Raw genomic sequence first — 21,463 nt, forward strand, 5'->3', positions numbered from 1 at the left:
AGTCAGTCAACAGTCAACAGCTACCAGTCAGTGAACAGTTACCAGTCAGTGAACAGTTACCAGTCAACAGTTACCAGTCAACAGTTACCAGTCAACAGTTACTAGTCAACAGTTACCAGTCAGTCAACAGTCAACAGTTACCAGTTACCAGTCAGTCAACAGTCAACAGTTACCAGTCAGTCAACAGTTACCAGTCAGTCAACAGGTACCAGTCAGTCAACAGGTACCAGTCAGTCAACAGGTACCAGTCAGTCAACAGGTACCAGTCAGTCAACAGGTACCAGTCAACAGTTACCAGTCAACAGTTACCAGTCAACAGTTACCAGTCAACAGTTACCAGTCAACAGTTACCAGTCAACAGTCACCAGTCAACAGTCACCAGTCAACAGTTACCAGTCAACAGTTACCAGTCAACAGTCAACAGTCAACAGTCAACAGTCAACAGTCAACAGTCAACAGTCAACAGTTACCAGTCAACAGTTAGGACACACCTACTCATTCTAGGGGTTTTCTTTATTTTGACTGTTTTCTACGTTGTAGAATAATAGTGAAGACATCAAACTATTAAATAACAGCTACATACGGAAGGAATCATGTAGTAACCAAACAAAAGTGGTAAACAATAATAACAACAATATTTTATATTTTGTGTTATTTCATAGTTTATGTCTTCACTATTATTCTACAACGTAGAAAACAGTCAAAATAAAGAAAAACTTTTAAATGAGTAGTGGTGTCCAAACTTTTGACTGGTACTGTATATGAAGTACTGTATATGAAATACTGTATATGAAGTACTGTATATGAAGTACTGTATATGAAGTACTGTATATGAAGTACTGTATATTAAGTACTGTATATGAAGTACTGTATATGAAGTACTGTATATTAAATACTGTATATGAAGTACTGTATATGAAGTACGGTATATTAAATACTGTATATGAAGTACTGTATATTAAATACTGTATATGAAGTACTGTATATTAAATACTGTATATTAAATACTGTATATGAAGTACTGTATATTAAATACTGTATATGAAGTACTGTATATGAAGTACTGTATATTAAATACTGTATATGAAGTACTGTATATTAAATACTGTATATGAAGTACTGTATATGAAGTACTGTATATTAAATACTGTATATGAAGTACTGTATATGAAGTACTGTATATTAAATACTGTATATGAAGTACTGTATATGAAATACTGTACATGAAATACAGTACCAGACAACCCCATCAGTGCCCCCCCCCCCCCCCCAACACACTCTAAAAAAATATACAGTAGCCTTTTCCTTCAGTAGCCCCTCTCCCTCTTCTCCTGCCACACAACTCCCTCAAGGAGAATGGCCTCTGTGCCTCTGTGCCCCCAACACCCTCACTTTAAAATCAGGAAATTATTGTGACCCTTTCCTTCATGGGAATGTATTCACTCACTACTAGAAGTGGCTCTGAATAACAGCGTCTGCTAAATGACTCAAACTTAAATCGAATTGTCCTTCAGTCCCCCCCTGCCGCCCCTCCGACAGAACACCCTCCGTGCCCCCCTACTCTCCAGTCTAAAAGGCGGTCTAGTCTCGAGGGGGCCTTGGCACTTCCTGAAAAGCCTCTAAACAGTAAATACAGCCATTACCCACAACACCCCACTTCCTGTGTCAGGCCCTCTGGAGAAGAGTCAGCTAACAGTTAGTCTACTATCCCCAGCACTTACAGCCACAGTCACAGCCTCCTGGTTAACACACAGTGGTTCAACTGTCTCTGCATGACCTTCTCCTTCCCCTACAGGTGATATCCTACATGTCAAATATCTGTGAGGTTGTATGTACTACAGACACTCTAGGTGCAGCTTGGGTGCTTCTCTCTGTGTCTGTCTATAATGGGGGTAACTGAAACTGTTGTCCACAGGGACCGACACAGAATGGCCGTCTAAAGGCTCTTTCAGGAAGAGAAGTCAAGCCAGAGAGAATGAGTGAGACAGAAACACACAGAGACAAAGAGAGAGAGAGAGAGAGAGAGAGAGAGAGAGAGAGAGAGAGAGAGAGAGAGAGAGAGAGAGAGAGAGACAAAGAGAGCGAGAGACAAAGAGAGCGAGAGACAAAGAGAGCGAGAGACAAAGAGAGCGAGAGACAAAGAGAGCGAGAGACAAAGAGAGCGAGAGCGAGAGCGAGAGAGACAAAGAGAGCGAGAGAGACAAAGAGAGCGAGAGAGCGAGCGAGAGCGAGAGACAGGGAGAGACAAAGAGAGACAGAAAGAGAGAAAGAGGGCGAGAGAGCGAGAGAGACAAAGAGAGCGAGAGAGAAAGAGAGCGAGAGAGAAAGAGAGCGAGAGAGAGGGAGAGCGAGAGAGAGGGAGAGCCACAGAGAGTCCAGTCATAGCCACATCTCAAACCCTCTACACTGTTTCTCAACCTTTTCCTGTAATTTCTCACCAGCTGTTACAGAATGGAGTCTCTCTCCAGGCCGTTACAGAATGGAGTCTCTCTACAGGCCGTTACAGAATGGAGCCTCTCTACAGGCCGTTACAGAATGGAGTCTCTCTACAGGCCGTTACAGAATTGAGTCTCTCTACAGGCCGTTACAGAATGGAGTCTCTCTACAGGCCATTACAGAATGGAGTCTCTCTACAGGCCGTTACAGAATGGAGTCTCTCTACAGGCCGTTACAGAATGGAGTCTCTCTACAGGCCGTTACAGAATGGAGTCTCTCTACAGGCCGTTACAGAATGGAGTCTCTCTACAGGCCGTTACAGAATGGAGTCTCTACAGTACAATACAATACATAGTGGTGGTGTTATGGGTAATATCTTTTGAGCGGTAAGAGAATCAAGACGTTTTCTCTGAGGAAGTGGGAGACATGGCTACAGAACTTGGCTATGAAAACGCTGTGGGGAAAGTGGGAGGGTTGAGTGAGACTACAACTGCACTACTTTTCTATACTAAAGGGGAGAGACAAACATAGTTAGACTGTTTCACTATTAAACTCACTGCTGCTATTGTTTTCAATTTTTTTAAAGCAGCTTGTGTTTCTTAAAGGGATACTTGGGGATTTTGGCAGTGAGGCCCTTCACCAACTTCCCCCAGAGTCAGATGAACTCACTGATACCATTTCTATGTCTCTGTGTCCAGTATGAAGGAAGGTAGAGGTGGTTTTGCAAGCCAATGCTAACTAGCGTTAGCTCAATGATGAAGTCTAAGGGCCTCATTGGCAAAATCCTGAAGTATCCCTTTTCACCAGGCAAAGGGTAGCTAACCAGGCTGGTGGTGACTGGTTCGCTACGGGGAAGCCAGAGAGTCACCTGTGTGATGTGTATAACACATCTCTGCTACTAATATGAATTGTGCTCATCACTGAAAAGCTCTCAAATCTCTCCAGAAACTCTTGTCCAGTCCACTTAGTCTGATTTTGGGGACCATGGTGTGTTTATACAACAAGTAAAACACAAATCACTTTTAAGGTCTAATCGAATGTAAATTCCACGAGACTCATTAAATCAGCCCCTGCTGATAACAAGAGTTGTTGCTATGGTCTGTCACCACACACACAGTGGGGTGAGGGAAGAGGAATGTGTGTGTGGTTATTCCTGACAGGCTTCCTCTCCAGAGATCAGGGGCCATGACATCATGGTTCTGGAATTCTACTGGAGGTAACAACCCTAACCCTGCTCTATATATACATACTGGAGGTAACAACCCTAACCCTGCTCTATATATACACATACTGGAGGTAACAACCCTAACCCTGCTCTATATATACACATACTGGAGGTAACAACCCCAACCCTGCTCTATATACATACTGGAGGTAACAACCCTAACCCTGCTCTATATACATACTGGAGGTAACAACCCTAACCCTGCTCTATATACATACTGGAGGTAACAACCCTAACCCTGCCCTATATACATACTGGAGGTAACAACCCTAACCCTGCCCTATATACATACTGGAGGTAAAAACCCTAACCCTGCTCTATATACATACTGGAGGTAACAACCCTAACCCTGCTCTATATACATACTGGAGGTAACAACCCTAACCCTGCTCTATATACATACTGGAGGTAACAACCCTAACCCTGCTCTATATACATACTGGAGGTAACAACCCTAACCCTGCTCTATATACATACTGGAGGTAACAACCCTAACCCTGCTCTATATACATACTGGAGGTAACAACCCTAACCCTGCTCTATATACATACTGGAGGTAACAACCCTAGCCCTGCTCTATATACATACTGGTACTAGAGGTAACAACCCTAACCCTGCTCTATATACATACTGGAGGTAACAACCCCAACCCTGCTCTATATACATACTGGAGGTAACAACCCTAACCCTGCTCTATATACATACTGGAGGTAACAACCCCAACCCTGCTCTATATACATACTGGAGGTAACAACCCCAACCGTGCTCTATATACATACTGGTACTTGAGGCTATGAAAGGCATATTCCTACCCAGAAGTGTGTGTGTGTGTGTGTGTGTCTCCAAGCCCAATGAAATCCCTCTGTAATGTAGTTGGACTGTACCACCATATTGATTTTTTCTCCCTCACTATTCTTCTCTCTGTCTCCCCCAGCCCACACTCCTCCTCCTCCCCCAGCCCACACCCCTCCTCCTCCCCCAGCCCACACTCCTCCTCCTCCCCCAGCCCACACTCCTCCTCCTCCCCCAGCCCACACTCCTCCTCCTCCCCCAGCCCACACTCCTCCTCCTCCCCCAGCCCACACCCCTCCCCCAGCCCACACTCCTCCTCCTCACCCAGCCCACACTGCTCCTCAGCCCACACCCCTCCTCCCCCAGCCCACACTGCTCCTCCTCTCCCAGCCCACACTCCTCCTCAGCCCACACTCCTCCTCCTCCCCCAGCCCACACTCCTCCTCCTCCCCCAGCCCACACTCCTCCTCCTCCCCCAGCCCACACTCCTCCTCCTCTCCCAGCCCACACTCCTCCTCAGCCCACAACCGTCCTCCTCTCCCAGCCCACACCCCTCCTCCTCCTCCCCCAGCCAACACCCCAATCCCAGCCCACACTCCTCCTCCTCCTCCCCCAGCCCACACCCCTCCCCCAGCCCACACTCCTCCTCCTCCCCCAGCCCACACTCCTCCCCCAGCCCACACGCCTCCTCCTCCCCCAGCCCACACTCCTCCCCCAGCCCACACTCCTCCTCCTCTCCCAGCCCACACTCCTCCTCCTCTCCCAGCCCACACTCCTCCTCAGCCCACAACCCTCCTCCTCTCCCAGCCCACACCCCTCCTCCTCCTCCCCCAGCCAACACCCCACTCCCAGCCCACACTCCTCCTCCTCCTCCCCCAGCCCACACCCCTCCTCCAGCCCACACTTCTCCTCCAGCCCACACTTCTCCTCCTCCCCCAGCCCACACCCCTCCTCCAGCCCACACTCCTCCTCCCCCAGCCCACACACCTCCTCCTCCCCCAGCCCACACTCCCCCTCAGCCCACAACCCTCCTCCTCCCCCAGCCCACACTCCTCCCCCAGCCCACACTTCTCCTCCTCCCCCGGCCCACACTCCTCCCCTTCTCTCAGCTGTGTATTGTGTAATACCAGAGTAGACATGCATTAGTAATACCTGCAGACGCAGCAGTGGACTGATTACAGCTGAGACCAATATCTCACACACACACACACACACACACACACACACACACACACACACGGTCAACATGCCTGCAATACAATACACACCTGTCTGAGCCTTCCCTTCAAGACCACAAACATTGCCCGCAACATCTAAACATTGCCCGCAACGCCTCTGGTCGCCTCTGGTCTCCAACAGTGCAGTAATGCTGGTGTTTCTGTCTCCAACAGTGCAGTAATGCTGGTGTTTCTAGCTCCAACAGTGTAGTAATGCTGGTGTTTCTAGCTCCAACAGTGTAGTAATGCTGGAGTTTCTAGCTCCAACAGTGTAGTAATGCTGGTGTTTCTAGCTCCAACAGTGCAGTAATGCTGGTGTTTATAGCTCCAACAGTGTAGTAATGTTGGTGTTTCTAGCTCCAACAGTGCAGTAATGCTGGTGTTTATAGCTCCAACAGTGTAGTAATGTTGGTGTTTCTAGCTCCAACAGTGTAGTAATGCTGGTGTTTCTGTCTCCAACAGTGTAGTAATGCTGGTGTTTCTAGCTCCAACAGTGTAGTAATGCTGGTGTTTCTAGCTCCAACAGTGTAGTAATGCTGGTGTTTCTAGCTCCAACAGTGTAGTAATGCTGGTGTTTCTAGCTCCAACAGTGTAGTAATGCTGGAGTTTCTAGCTCCAACAGTGTAGTAATGCTGGTGTTTCTAGCTCCAACAGTGCAGTAATGCTGGTGTTTATAGCTCCAACAGTGTAGTAATGCTGGTGTTTCTAGCTCCAACAGTGTAGTAATGCTGGTGTTTCTAGCTCCAACAGTGTAGTAATGCTGGTGTTTCTAGCTCCAACAGTGTAGTAATGCTGGTGTTTCTAGCTCCAACAGTGTAGTAATGCTGGTGTTTCTAGCTCCAACAGTGTAGTAATGCTGGTGTTTCTAGCTCCAACAGTGTAGTAATGCTGGTGTTTCTAGCTCCAACAGTGTAGTAATGCTGGTGTTTCTAGCTCCAACAGTGTAGTAATGCTGGTGTTTCTAGCTCCAACAGTGTAGTAATGCTGGTGTTTCTAGCTCCAACAGTGTAGTAATGCTGGTGTTTCTAGCTCCAACAGTGTAGTAATGCTGGTGTTTCTAGCTCCAACAGTGTAGTAATGCTGGTGTTTCTAGCTCCAACAGTGTAGTAATGCTGGTGTTTCTAGCTCCAACAGTGTAGTAATGCTGGTGTTTCTAGCTCCAACAGTGTAGTAATGCTGGTGTTTTTAGCTCCAACAGTATAATAATAATAATACCTAGCAATACACACATAATACAAACAGTAAAAAACGAAAGCAATACCAGAACGAGTGATGTCAGAGTAAATAAATATATAAATAATGGTATTTCTGCCGTGATGCGCTTTTAATTAAAGGGATAGAGCACATTTTTTTTGGGGGGGGGGGGGGGGGGCAATTAAGCCACTTTTCTACTGACCCAGAGTCAGATTCATTCATGGATACCAATTTTTATGTCTGGGAAGGGAAGTTGCTATAACTAGCTTTGGCGCAAATGTTAACTAGCGCCAGCACCAATACCAGACTTCCTGTCATCGCGCTAACGCTAGTTAGCAATGTCTTGAAAAACTACCTTCAAACTGCATGCAGAGACATACAAATGGTATTCATGAGTTCAATTGCCAAAACCTTTCCCTGTCTCTTTAAGAGCCGAGTGATACGTTACCATGTATATTTGTAGCAAACGGAGTGAATGAGAGCCACAAGCGCACAGCCACCGCTTCCCTCCTCCTCATGTCTCGGTGCAGTGGGCCGCATCGGTTATATTTCAGATGACGTCATGCATTTTGGAGTAGACTATCATTCTCCGAACCCCCCCAGGGTAGCATGCCCCCAGACCACCCCCCCAGCTACTTTTGCCACAGCTACTGAGAAAAATCGTCTTTATACTCCAGGGCCTCCTACCGTTCCTCTCTCCAGAGAAAGACACCACATCATCTCTGTCTTTATACTCCAGGGCCTCCTACCTTTCCTCTCTCCAGAGAAAGACACCACATCATCTCTGTCTTTATACTCCAGGGCCTCCTACCTTTCCTCTCTCCAGAGAAAGACACCACATCATCTCTGTCTTTATACTCCAGGGCCTCCTACCTTTCCTCTCTCCAGAGAAAGACACAACATCATCTCTGTCTTTATACTCCAGGGCCTCCTACCTTTCCTCTCTCCAGAGAAAGACACCACATCATCTCTGTCTTTATACTCCAGGGCCTCCTACCTTTCCTCTCTCCAGAGAAAGACACCACATCATCTCTGTCTTTATACTCCAGGGCCTCCTACCTTTCCTCTCTCCAGAGAAAGACAACATCATCTCTGTCCTTATACTCCAGGGCTTCCTACCTTTCCTCTCTCCAGAGAAAGACACCACATCATCTCTGTCTTTATACTCCAGGGCCTCCTTCTCCAGAAAACTGAGTAGTTTCTCTCTGCTGTAGGGGCCGGTGGCTGCTTTCACTGTGTGGTCCTTCTGACGCATCGACGCTGGCAGCAATGCATTCTGGGGGGGGGGACACAGAGGGGTGGACACATGGGTTTATTGACTGATTGATCAATTGGTAATTGGTGAATTCATGTGCCATGTTTAAAAACACTAGGGCTGCATTCTGTGCTGTGTTGTGTTGAGTGGCGTTCCTACGGTTGCCTAGTTAGTGGACTCATCTCCTTCATGCGGTGTATAAGTGAAAGACAAGAAGAATGTTTAAGATGTTCTCTACTTGAGATGTAACAACACATTGGCCTAGTCCCAATACTTCTGTTGAGGTGTATCGTGTAATATCACAAATAAACGGCTGTTGTACCTCACACTCTGGCCCTTGAAAAGGAAAATTAACCTCACTGGAGTCCTGGAGGGGTTTGACTACGACCTCCTCCTCCACTCTGCTGCGCCTCCTCCTCCTCTACTCTGCCTCCTCCTCCTCCTCTACTCTGCTGCACGAACTCCTCCTCCTCCTCCTCCTCCTCCTCTACTCTGCTGCGCCTCCTCCTCCTCCTCCTCTACTCTGCTGCGCCTACTCCTCTACTACTCTGCTGCGCCTCCTCCTCTACTACGCCTCCTCCTCTCCTACGCCTCCTCCTCTACGACGCCTCCTCCTCTACTCTGCTGCGCCTCCTCCTCTACTACTCTGCTGCGCCTCCTCCTCTACGACGCCTCCTCCTCTACTACTCTGCTGCGCCTCCTCCTCTACTACTCTACTACCCCTCCTCCTCTACGACGCCTCCTCCTCTACTACCCCTCCTCCCCCTCCTCCTCTACGACGCCTCCTCCTCTACTACCCCTCCTCTACTACTCTACTACCCCTCCTCCTCTACGACGCCTCCTCCTCTACTACTCTGCTGCGCCTCCTCCTCTACTACTCTACTACCCCTCCTCCTCTACGACGCCTCCTCCTCTACTACCCCTCCTCCTCTACTACTCTACTACCCCTCCTCCTCTACGACGCCTCCTCCTCTACTACCCCTCCTCTACTACTCTACTACCCCTCCTCCTCTACGACGCCTCCTCCTCTACTACTCTGCTGCGCCTCATCCTCTACTACTCTGCCGCGCCGCATCCTCTACTCTGCTGCGCCTCCTCCTCTACTCTGCGTGCAAATCAACATAGAAACGCTTGGCAGACTGCATGCAGAATCAACACACACAAACACACACACACACACACACACACACACACACACACACTCTCCCTTAGATTTCCCAACATTGAGAGTTGAGGATTGCGAGAGTTGAGTTGGGAGGTTAAAAGTTGATAAGAATGAGATGTCTGTCTGGCGAACAAGGAAGACACAGAAACAGACTGAGACCTCCCCCCCGCCTCTCCATACCTCTGGGTCCATCTCCTCCAGGGCAGTCTCCAGTTGTTTGAGTTCCTGCTCTGACAGGTTGTTAAGGATCTCATCCTCGTCAATCTCCTTGTACTTCTCCAGGTCTTTCTTAAACGACAATGCCATGTTCTCTCTCTGCTACACCAACCGCAGACCAGGGTGTCTGTCTGTGTCCCTCTGGGTCCAAGTGTCACGCCTAGGGGCAGGTAATCTGCTAGAGAGACAGACAGACAGACAGAGGCAGGCAGGCAGGCAGGCAGACAGAGAGGCAGGCAGGCAGACAGACAGAGAGAGAGAGAGAGACAGAGAGGATGATAACATGTGAGTTAGTGGGATCATCAAGTAGGTGATGTAGTTAAAGCCAGTCAGACAGCGTCTGTCCTTCGGTCTTAAACATCACATAAACTGGGTGGTTCCAGTCCTGGATGCTGATTGTCTGAAAGCTGTGGTATATCAGACCGTATACCACGGGTACGACAAACAAATAGCTTTTTACCTTTCTAATGATGTTGATAACCAGTTTATAATAATAATAATAATAATAAGGCACTTCTGGGATTTGTGTTATATGGCCAATATCGGTGCGTTGGACTAGTAACCGAAAGGTTGCTGGATCGAATCCCCGAGCTGACAAGGTAAAAATCTGTTCTGCCACTGAACAAGGCAGTTAACCTGCTGTTCCCCGGTAAGCCGTCACTGAAAATACGAATTTGTTCTTAACTGACTTTCCTAGCTAAGTAAATGTTAAATAAAACTAATCATCAAGCCCTTGACTAGTTGAATCAGGTATGTTTGTCTGGGACAACAACGTGCTGCTGGAGGCACAGGAGGACTGGAGTTGGGAAACATGGGTGTAAACAAAAGTTGAGTGGAGTTCAATCTTCCACGACCTCGGCACAGCGGCCATTTTATTCTTAATGCAGTCTGGGTGGAGCTGTGTGGTTTAGAGGGAACATTGTTCTCTCTCTCTGTTCTGTTCTGTTCTCTCTCCCACATCGTTCTCTCTCTCTGTTCTGTTCTGTTCTCTCTCCCACATCGTTCTCTGTCTCTGTTCTGTTCTCTCTCCCACATCGTTCTCCCTCTCTCTGTTCTGGTCTGTTCTCTCTCTGTTCTCTCTCCCTGTTCTGGTCTGTTCCCTCTCCCACATCGTTCTCTCTCTCTGTTCTGGTCTGTTCTGGTCTCTCTCCCTGTTTTGGTCTGTTCTCTCTCTCTGTTTTGGTCTGTTCTCTCAAGAATCAGAGGTTTACTGTCCACTCCTCCATTAAGGAATCAAACACCACACTAACACAGCAACAGCCTGGAATAAAGTACCACAGTGTGTGAGTCATAATACCCAGAAAACCTAGCGGTCAAACAGGGAAATGGTTCCAGACGTTTTTCCACCATTCATTTTTCCCCGTAGCGGATTTTAGAAACACGTAAAATAAGGTCTGTGTTTTGTGTCGGCTTCCCCCGGGGTGATGTTATGTGTCGGCTTCCCCCGGGGTGATGTTATGTGTCGGCTTCCCCCGGGGTGATGTTATGTGTCGGCTTCCCCCGGGGTGATGTTATGTGTCGGCATTCCCCGGGGTGATGGTTTGATTACCATGTAAATCTCTCTCAGACAAAGTGACTAATATATTATATATATATTGGCCTGTATTTACCTCCCAAAAATGAAATGCTAATTAGCTGCTAATGTGGCTATCATAAAGAACTACAAATACCATGATGATCTGGACCAGACTGACGAATCGAGGCAAAGGTAAGAATCCCGGGATTTAACTATCTAAATGTATTCATGAATAAACTGGCTACATTTCTTTCAAATGGACAATTCTGTGAACCGTCTTGTGAAAGTTTTAAATTGACACAATACCTGTTAGTAAAGGTGTCAGTTAGAGATGACCTGCAGGAGCATGCTGGGATTTGTAGTTTTGCACGATGTCTACTTTAATACTAATTAGCAATTCAGAATTGGAGAGTAAATAGAGTCGAACATATTGATAAAAGACACTTTTTAAATGAATTGTAGAAAAACAATTGGAAACATTTCCCTGTCTGACCGTTAGGTTTTGTGGGTATTATGACACCTCCATTGTGGTGCTCTATAGCAGGGGGTTAACAGGGGAATAACAGGCTCACTCTGCCCTAACGGAAAGTAAATGAGAGCAGATGAAATGTCAGCATTCATGATGATCGTAATGTTGATCGCATCCGTCGCTGGCTATTGATGATGCAAATCAGGTTGACTGGGATAAGGCGGGTCACGTCCGAGTCCAGTCCACAGCCTGATAACACCAGAACAGGTAGGACTCCCTCCTGAATAAGTTCCAGACAATGTAGTCTATTCTAATAGGTTATGGGCCGTGTTTAAATCTAGCGTAGGCCTATTTATTTTATTTTTTATTTATTTTTATTTTACTAGGCAAGTCAGTTAAGAACAAATTCTTATTTTCAATGACGGCCTAGTGGGTTAACTGCCTGTTCAGGGGCAGAACGACAGATTTTGTACCTTGTCAGCTCGGGGATTTGAACTTGCAACCTTTCGGTTACAAGTCCAATGCTCTAACCACTAGGCTACCCTGCCGCCTAACTAAGCCCTGAACCAGGAGTTAAATATCCATGATGGTAAAAGCCAACTAACTGCAGACAGTTTATCTGTGGGATAACAACACGTGTTTCAGTCCCCTGTTGGAACGGCCGCCAGCTTTCAAGGTCTAGAAAAACCCTTTCTGACAGAAAACGTTCTGACATTGTAGAGCCAAATCCACAACACAGACACACCCATCAGTATCTAAACCACCTGACTGTTAACCTCTGAGTTCCATTAGCTGAGACTGGAAGACAGAGTGGCCAGCGAGGTCTGACTGGAGACCACGGACTTGTAGACTAATCTACACACACGTCATTCTCTTACCACAATGCCAACTCAGCTCTTACGTCATCTATCTACTTTCTCTGTGTGTAGTCAACACCACCTTCACAGGTTATAAAACCCATACTAATGGCTGTTCTTCTGTCTCCTCCAGGACCCTCCAGGTGATTAGGTGGAGTAGACAGTCCAGACAGGAGTAATGGAGCATGGAAGGGAGGTAATGATGGTAATGGTCTGGGAGGATCCATTAGTAGAGTCTGATTGATTCCATTCTCCGAGCTCTACTAATCATCCTAGACAACAGCAGATAACACCACCACAACATACTACAACCAGCCTCTCTAGTTATAGATGTACAGTACACAGAGCCAATAACACCACCACAACATACTACAACCAGCCTCTCTAGATAAAGATGTAGAGTACACAGAGCCAATAACACCACCACAACATACTACAACCATCCTCTCTAGATATAGATGTAGAGTCAACAGAGCCAATAACACCCCCACAACACACTACAACCAGCCTCTCTAGATATAGATGTAGAGTACACAGAGCCAATAACACCCCCACAACATACTACAACCAGCCTCTCTAGATATAGATGTACAGTACACAGAGCCAATAACACCACCACAACATACTACAACCAGCCTCTCTAGTTATAGATGTACAGTACACAGAGCCAATAACACCCCCACAACACACTACAACCAGCCTCTCTAGTTATAGATGTACAGTACACAGAGCCAATAACACCACCACAACATACTACAACCAGCCTCTCTAGTTATAGATGTACAGTACACAGAGCCAATAACACCACCACAACATACTACAACCAGCCTCTCTAGTTATAGATGTACAGTACACAGAGCCTATAACACCCCCACAACATACTACAACCAGCCTCTCTAGTTATAGATGTACAGTACACAGAGCCAATAACACCCCCACAACACACTACAACCAGCCTCTCTAGTTATAGATGTACAGTACACAGAGCCAATAACACCACCACAACATACTACAACCAGCCTCTCTAGTTATAGATGTACAGTACACAGAGCCAAACACCCCCACAACATACTACAACCAGCCTCTCTAGTTATAGATGTACAGTACACAGAGCCAATAACACCCCCACAACATACTACAACCAGCCTCTCTAGTTATAGATGTACAGTACACAGAGCCAATAACACCACCACAACATACTACAACCAGCCTCTCTAGTTATAGATGTACAGTACACAGAGCCAATAACACCCCCACAACATACTACAACCAGCCTCTCTAGTTATAGATGTACAGTACACAGAGCCAATAACACCCCCACAACATACTACAACCAGCCTCTCTAGTTATAGATGTACAGTACACAGAGCCAATAACACCACCACAACATACTACAACCAGCCTCTCTAGTTATAGATGTACAGTACACAGAGCCAATAACACCACCACAACATACTACAACCAGCCTCTCTAGTTATAGATGTATAGTACACAGAGCCAATAACACCACCACAACATACTACAACCAGCCTCTCTAGTTATAGATGTACAGTACACAGAGCCAATAACACCCCCACAACACACTACAACCAGCCTCTCTAGTTATAGATGTACAGTACACACACTGTTACATTCTCCAGTTTCTGTGTTTTGGGTTTGTTTGTGTACACCCCCCCCCCCCCCCTACTCAGACTCCCCACATACAAAACTAAAACACGACACACACCACTGAGGGAAAAGTCACATGAGCTGGCTGTATGCAAAGTCATGCTCACCTCAGTTACCTGTTTACTGCAGAAACTGTCCAGATATACAGGGACTTCACAAGGTCAGGAGAAACTGTCCAGATATACAGGGACTTCACAAGGTCAGGAGAAACTGTCCAGATGTACAGGGACTTCACAAGGTCAGGAGAAACTGTCCAGATATACAGGGACTTCACAAGGTCAGGAGAAACTGTCCAGATGTACAGGGACTTCACAAGGTCAGGAGAAACTGTCCAGATATACAGGGACTTCACAAGGTCAGGAGAAACTGTCCAGATGTACAGGGACTTCACAAGGTCAGGAGAAACTGTCCAGATGTACAGGGACTTCACAAGGTCAGGAGAAACTGTCCAGATGTACAGGGACTTCACAAGGTCAGGAGAAACTGTCCAGATGTACAGGGACTTCCACAGGGTCAGGAGAAACTGTCCAGATATACAGGGACTTCACAAGGTCAGGAGAAACTGTCCAGATGTACAGGGACTTCACAAGGTCAGGAGAAACTGTCCAGATGTACAGGGACTTCACAAGGTCAGGAGAAACTGTCCAGATGTACAGGGACTTCACAAGGTCAGGAGAAACTGTCCAGATGTACAGGGACTTCCACAGGGTCAGGAGAAACTGTCCAGATATACAGGGACTTCACAAGGTCAGGAGAAACTGTCCAGATATACAGGGACTTCACAAGGTCAGGAGAAACTGTCCAGATATACAGGGACTTCACAAGGTCAGGAGAAACTGTCCAGATGTGCAGGGACTTCCACAGGGTCAGGAGAAACTGTCCAGATGTACAGGGACTTCCACAGGGTCAGGAGAAACTGTCCAGATGTACAGGGACTTCCACAGGGTCAGGAGAAACTGTCCAGATGTACAGGGACTTCACAAGGTCAGGAGAAACTGTCCAGATGTACAGGGACTTCACAAGGTCAGGAGAAACTGTCCAGATATACAGGGACTTCCACAGGGTCAGGAGAAACTGTCCAGATATACAGGGACTTCACAAGGTCAGGAGAAACTGTCCAGATGTACAGGGACTTCACAAGGTCAGGAGAAACTGTCCAGATGTACAGGGACTTCCACAGGGTCAGGAGAAACTGTCCAGATGTACAGGGACTTCACAAGGTCAGGAGAAACTGTCCAGATGTACAGGGACTTCACAAGGTCAGGAGAAACTGTCCAGATATACAGGGACTTCACAAGGTCAGGAGAAACTGTCCAGATATACAGGGACTTCACAAGGTCAGGAGAAACTGTCCAGATGTACAGGGACTTCCACAAGGTCAGTAGAAACTGTCCAGATGTACAGGGACTTCACAAGGTCAGGAGAAACTGTCCAGATGTACAGGGACTTCACAAGGTCAGGAGAAACTGTCCAGATATACAGGGACTTCACAAGGTCAGGAGAAACTGTCCAGATGTACAGGGACTTCACAAGGTCAGGAGAAACTGTCCAGATGTACAGGGACTTCACAAGGTCAGGAGAAACTGTCCAGATGTACAGGGACTTCCACAGGGTCAGGAGAAACTGTCCAGATATACAGGGACTTCACAAGGTCAGGAGAAACTGTCCATATATACAGGGACTTCACAAGGTCAGGAGAAACTGTCCAGATGTACAGGGACTTCCACAGGGTCAGGAGAAACTGTCCAGATGTACAGGGACTTCCACAGGGTCAGGAGAAACTGTCCAGATGTACAGGGACTTCCACAGGGTCAGGAGAAACTGTCCAGATGTACAGGGACTTCACAAGGTCAGGAGAAACTGTCCAGATGTACAGGGACTTCACAAGGTCAGGAGAAACTGTCCAGATATACAGGGACTTCCACAGGGTCAGGAGAAACTGTCCAGATATACAGGGACTTCACAAGGTCAGGAGAAACTGTCCAGATGTACAGGGACTTCACAAGGTCAGGAGAAACTGTCCAGATGTACAGGGACTTCCACAGGGTCAGGAGAAACTGTCCAGATGTACAGGGACTTCACAAGGTCAGGAGAAACTGTCCAGATGTACAGGGACTTCACAAGGTCAGGAGAAACTGTCCAGATATACAGGGACTTCACAAGGTCAGGAGAAACTGTCCAGATATACAGGGACTTCACAAGGTCAGGAGAAACTGTCCAGATGTACAGGGACTTCCACAAGGTCAGTAGAAACTGTAGCAGAGTCAGGGTATACGCAGCAGAGTCGGGTATACGCAGCAGAGTCAGGGTATATGCAGCAGAGTCGGGTATACGCAGCAGAGTCAGGGTATATGCAGCAGAGTCAGGGTATATGCAGCAGAGTCGGGGTATATGCAGCAGAGTCAGGGTATATGCAGCAGAGTCAGGGTATATGCAGCAGAGTCAGGGTATATGCAGCAGAGTCAGGGTATATGCAGCAGAGTCAGGGTATATGCAGCAGGGTCAGGGTATATGCAGCAGAGTCAGGGTATATGCAGCAGAGTCAGGGTATACGCAGCAGAGTCAGGGTATATGCAGCAGAGTCAGGGTATATGCAGCAGGGTCAGGGTATATGCAGCAGGGTCAGGGTATATGCAGCAGAGTCAGGGTATACGCAGCAGAGTCAGGGTATATGCAGCAGAGTCAGGGTATACGCAGCAGAGTCAGGGTATATGCAGCAGAGTCAGGGTATATGCAGCAGGGTCAGGGTATATGCAGCAGGGTCAGGGTATATGCAGCAGGGTCAGGGTATATGCAGCAGGGTCAGGGTATATGCAGCAGAGTCAGGGTATATGCAGCAGAGTCGGGTATATGCAGCAGTTTGGGCCGCCTGGCTCGTTGTGAACTGTGTGAAGACCATTTCCTCCTAACAAAGACCGTAATTAATTTGCCAGAATTTTACATAATTATGACATAACATTGAAGGTTGTGCAATGTAACAGCAATATTTAGACTTATGGATGCCACCCGTTAGATAAAATATGGAACGGTTCCTGATTTCACTGAAAGAATAAACGTCTTGTTTTCGAAATGATAGTTTCCAGATTTGACCATATTAATGACCGAAGGCTCGTATTTCTGTGCGTTATTATATTATAATTAAGTCTATGATTTGATAGAGCAGTCTGACTGAGCGGTAGTAGGCAGCAGCAGGCTCGTAAGCATTCATTCAAACAGCACTTTCCTCCGTTTGCCAGCAGCTTTTCGCAAGCACATCGCTGTTTATGACTTCAAGTCTATCAACTCCCAAGATTAGGCTGGCAATACTATAGTTTCTATAAGAACATCCAATAGTCAAAGGTTAATGAAATAGAAATGGTATAGAGAGAAATAGTCCTATAATAACTACAACCTAAAACTTCTTACCTGGGAATATTGAAGAGTCATGTTAAAAGGAACCACCAGCTTTCATATGTTCTCATGTTCTGAGCAAGGAACTTAAACGTTAGCTTTCTTACATGGCACATATTGCACTTTTACTTTCTTCTCCAACACTTTGTTTTTGCATTATTTAAACCAAATTGAACTTTTTTCATTATTTATTTGAGACTAAATTGATTTTATTTATGTGTTATATTAAGTTAAAATAAGTGTTCATTCAGTGTTGTTGTAATTGTCATTAATACAAATATATATATATATAAATCGTCTGATTAATCGGTATCGGCTCTTTTTGGTCCTCCAATAATCAGTATCAGCGTTGAAAAGTCATAATCAGTCGACCTCTACACAGTAGTCCTTCAGCGAGAGAGAGAGACAGAGAGAGAGAGAGAGATAGACAGAGAGAGAGAGAGAGAGAGATGTTGAGTAATGTTAAAGTTGAGAGTTGAGCAGGAAATGGAGAATGGGTTATTACATTACAACACAACCCCAGGGACAGAGAGAGAGTTCTGTACTTCGAACATCCTCCACCTATAGGACGTTGTCAATGAAACATCACAATGCAGTGCAGAGGGTTCCATTCGGCTGCTGGGGGGTCAAGGAAACTATCAGCTCCACTAAAACAACAGCGTGTCAGGGAACGTTAAAGAAATGGTAACTATTTGGTTGTAATATCATCACATCCTGAAGGGCACAGTCACAAGTACACATTTATCTCTATCATCAGAGTTATACAGCAAGGAACTGTTTTATGATCAGTAAACATCAGTTGATCATGTATTTTCAGATACGTGAAGGGTATCTGGCCACCATTAATTGGATATTTGAGTGATATAAAATAAAAGTATGAGAGGTTAAGGTTCATGTCCCACCCTCCGCGGGCTCTACGTGTCCCAAACCTCCCTGGGCTCTACGTGTCCCAAACCTCCCTGGGCTCTACGTGTCCCAAACCTCCCTGGGCTCTACGTGTCCCACCCTCCGCGGGCTCTACGTGTCCCAAACCTCCCTGGGCTCTACGTGTCCCAAACCTCCCTGGGCTCTACGTGTCCCAAACCTCCCTGGGCTCTACGTGTCCCAAACCTCCCTGGGCTCTACGTGTCCCAAACCTCCCTGGGCTCTACGTGTCCCAAACCTCCCTGGGCTCTACGTGTCCCACCCTCCGTGGGCTCTACGTGTCCCAAACCTCCCTGGGCTCTACGTGTCTTACCCTCCCTGGGCTCTACGTGTCCCACCCTCCGTGGGCTCTACGTGTCCCACCCTCTGTGGGCTCTACATGTCAAGCAGAAGGACGCATAATGATTACTTTGCCAGCTACCGGTAGAAACTACGTGTTAGGTAGAACTAATGTACTTTTTTCTCAGAGCGACATAGCTCGGCCTACCTAGCAACATTAGCTAACAGTATCCCCTTTTCAACGTTGTTTTTCCAGAGTGTTTCATCGCTGCTGACAGACTGTCTGATGGACCACGTCAAATTGGATCGCTAGCTAACAACAGATCACGTCGATACGGCTCGACGACAAGCTGTCAGGGGATCAACTCGATGGCTATATCCAAATACACTTTGATTTGCTTGTCATATCAATGGTGGTGGTGACAGTAGTCCGACTGACAACTTTACCAAGACGACAACTTGCCGATGTCAAGCTCTTTCCAAACACCTAATCTCTAATGAAGCAAGCTAAATGACACGTTTGCTTAGCTAGTTAAATGACACGTTTGCTTAGCTAGCTAAATGACACGTTTGCTTAGCTAGCTAAATGACACGTTTGCTTAGCTAGCTAAATGACACGTTTGCTTAGCTAGCTAAATGACACGTTTGCTTAGCTAGCTAAATGACACGTTTGCTTAGCTAGCTCTAAATGTGTAGTTGTGACTGTGCTCTTCAGGACGTGATGATATTACAACCAAATAGTTGGAACATTTATTTAACAATTCCTTGGAAACGGCACGTTGTTGTCAATGGTTTTAGCAGAGCTGGTTCTTGACCCCAGCAGACTAATTGAACGGTCTGCAACGAATTGTGTTTTTGATAACGACCTTTACTATCCGAGGGGTGATAAACTAACCTCTCATATCTCTCCTTATCATCTCTCCCTATCATCTCTCCCATATCTCTCCTCCTCATCTCTCCTTATCATCTCTATCATATCTCTCCTTTACTATCCGAGGAGTGATAAACTAACCTCTCATATCTCTCCTTATCATCTCTCCCATCTCTCCTCCTCATCTCTCCTTATCATCTCTATCATATCTCTCCTTTACTATCCTAGGGGTGATAAACTAACCTCTTATATCTCTCCTCCTCATCTCTCATCATCTCTCCTTTACTATCCTAAGGGTGATATATGAGAGGTTAGTTTCTCTCCTCATCATCTCTCCCATATCTCTCCTATATTCCCTCAAATCTCTCCTTATCATCTCTCCCATATCTCTCCTCCTCATCTCTCCCATATCCCCTCATATCTCTCCTCCTCATCTCTCCCATATCCCCTCATATATATCCTTATCATCTCTCCCATATCCCCTCATCTCTCCTCCTCATCTCTCCCATATCCCCTCATATATATCCTTATCATCTCTCCCATATCCCCTCATCTCTCCTCCTCATCTCTCCCATATCCCCTCATATATATCCTTATCATCTCTCCCATATCCCCTCATCTCTCCTTATCATCTCTCCCATATCCCCTCATATCTCTCCTCATCTCTCCTTATCATCTCTCCCATATTCCCTCATATCTCTCCTTATCCCCTCATATCTCTCCTTATCATCTCTCCCATATATCTCCTTATCAGCTCTCCCATATCCCTCATATCTCTCCTTATCTCTCCCATATCCCCTCATATCTCTCCCATATCCCCTCATATCTCTCCTTATCATCTCTCCTTATCATCTCTCCCATATCCCCCCATTTCTCTCCTCCTCATCTCTCCCATATCCCCTCATATCTCTCCTCCTCATCTCTCCCATATCCCCTCATATCTCTCCTCCAATCCCTCCCTCCATCTTGCTCTCTTCTGTTCTCTTCTTTCCCTCCCTCCTCCATCCTGCTCTCTTCTCTGTTCTCTTCTTTCCCTCCCTCCTCCGTCCTGCTCTTCTCTGTTCTCTTCTTTCCCTCCCTCCTCCGTCCTGCTCTCTTCTCTGTTCTCTTCTTTCCCTCCCTCCGTCCTGCTCTCTTCTCTGTTCTCTTCTTTCCCTCCCTCCTCCGTCCTGCTCTCTTCTCTGTTCTCTTCTTTCCCTCCCTCCTCCGTCCTGCTCTCTTCTCTCCCTCCTCCGTCCTGCTCTCTTCTCTGTTCTCCTCTCTGCTCTGCTGGTGTGGGACACCCTCCTCCGTCCTGCTCTCTTCTCTGTTCTCCTCTCTGCTCTGCTGGTGTGGGACACTCCCTTCTAGAGTGGCTGGGGAAAGGCAGAGCCTGATGAAAAACAGATGGAGCAGAGGTGAGAGGCAAGGAGGAAGAGAGAGAGAGTGAGGTAAAGAGGGAGGAATGGAAGGATGAGATGCTGACAGGGACGTCACTGCGGTGGTAAAACAACAAACATGAAATGAAACGTGGATTGAGGGAGGTGGGGTTGGAGGAGGTACAAAGTGGTACTTTAAAAAAGCCGAGGCTTGCCCTGTCTGCCTCTCTCTCTCTCCTACGTCTCCCTCTACCCCTCCTCGTCTCTCTGCCTCTCTCTCTTACGTCTCCCTCTACCCCTCCTAGTCTCTCTGCCTCTCTCTCTCCTACGTCTCCCTCTACCCCTCCTCGTCTCTCTGCCTCTCTCTCTCTTACGTCTCCCTCTACCCCTCCTCGTCTCTCTGCCTCTCTCTCTCTTACGTCTCCCTCTACCCCTCCTCGTCTGTCTGCCTCTCACTCTCCTACGTCTCCCTCTATCCCCTCACTACCCCCAGTCTGCAGGCTCTACACACTATCCCCTCACTACCCCCAGTCTGCAGGCTCTACACACTATCCCCTCACTACCCCCAGTCTGCAGGCTCTACACACTATCCCCTCACTACCCCCAGTCTGCAGGCTCTACACACTATCCC

The 21,463-nt window shown here is 46.9% G+C and overlaps 1 protein-coding gene across 2 annotated transcripts in view; it reads right to left on the bottom strand.

Annotated features, from left to right (window-relative positions):
- The window catches only part of LOC139411769 (tropomodulin-3-like), a 47,740-nt gene that overhangs the window by 21,875 nt on the left and 4,402 nt on the right, over positions 1–21,463 (bottom strand). The window contains exons 2-3 of one of the 2 annotated variants that reach the window (XR_011634640.1): positions 9,465–9,675; positions 7,984–8,140 (exon numbers count right to left, since the gene is read on the bottom strand). Coding sequence is in view for 1 of the 2 variants with exons in the window: in XM_071158501.1 (XP_071014602.1) it covers positions 7,984–8,140; positions 9,465–9,590 (283 nt within the window). In the remaining variant the exon portion in view is untranslated. Of the gene's footprint in view, positions 1–7,983; positions 8,141–9,464; positions 9,679–21,463 lie in introns of both variants that reach the window. The other variant, XM_071158501.1, reaches the window with a different exon arrangement.

This window comes from Oncorhynchus clarkii, chromosome 6, assembly GCF_045791955.1.
Source record: "Oncorhynchus clarkii lewisi isolate Uvic-CL-2024 chromosome 6, UVic_Ocla_1.0, whole genome shotgun sequence".
NCBI classification, from domain to species: Eukaryota; Metazoa; Chordata; class Actinopteri; order Salmoniformes; family Salmonidae; genus Oncorhynchus; species Oncorhynchus clarkii.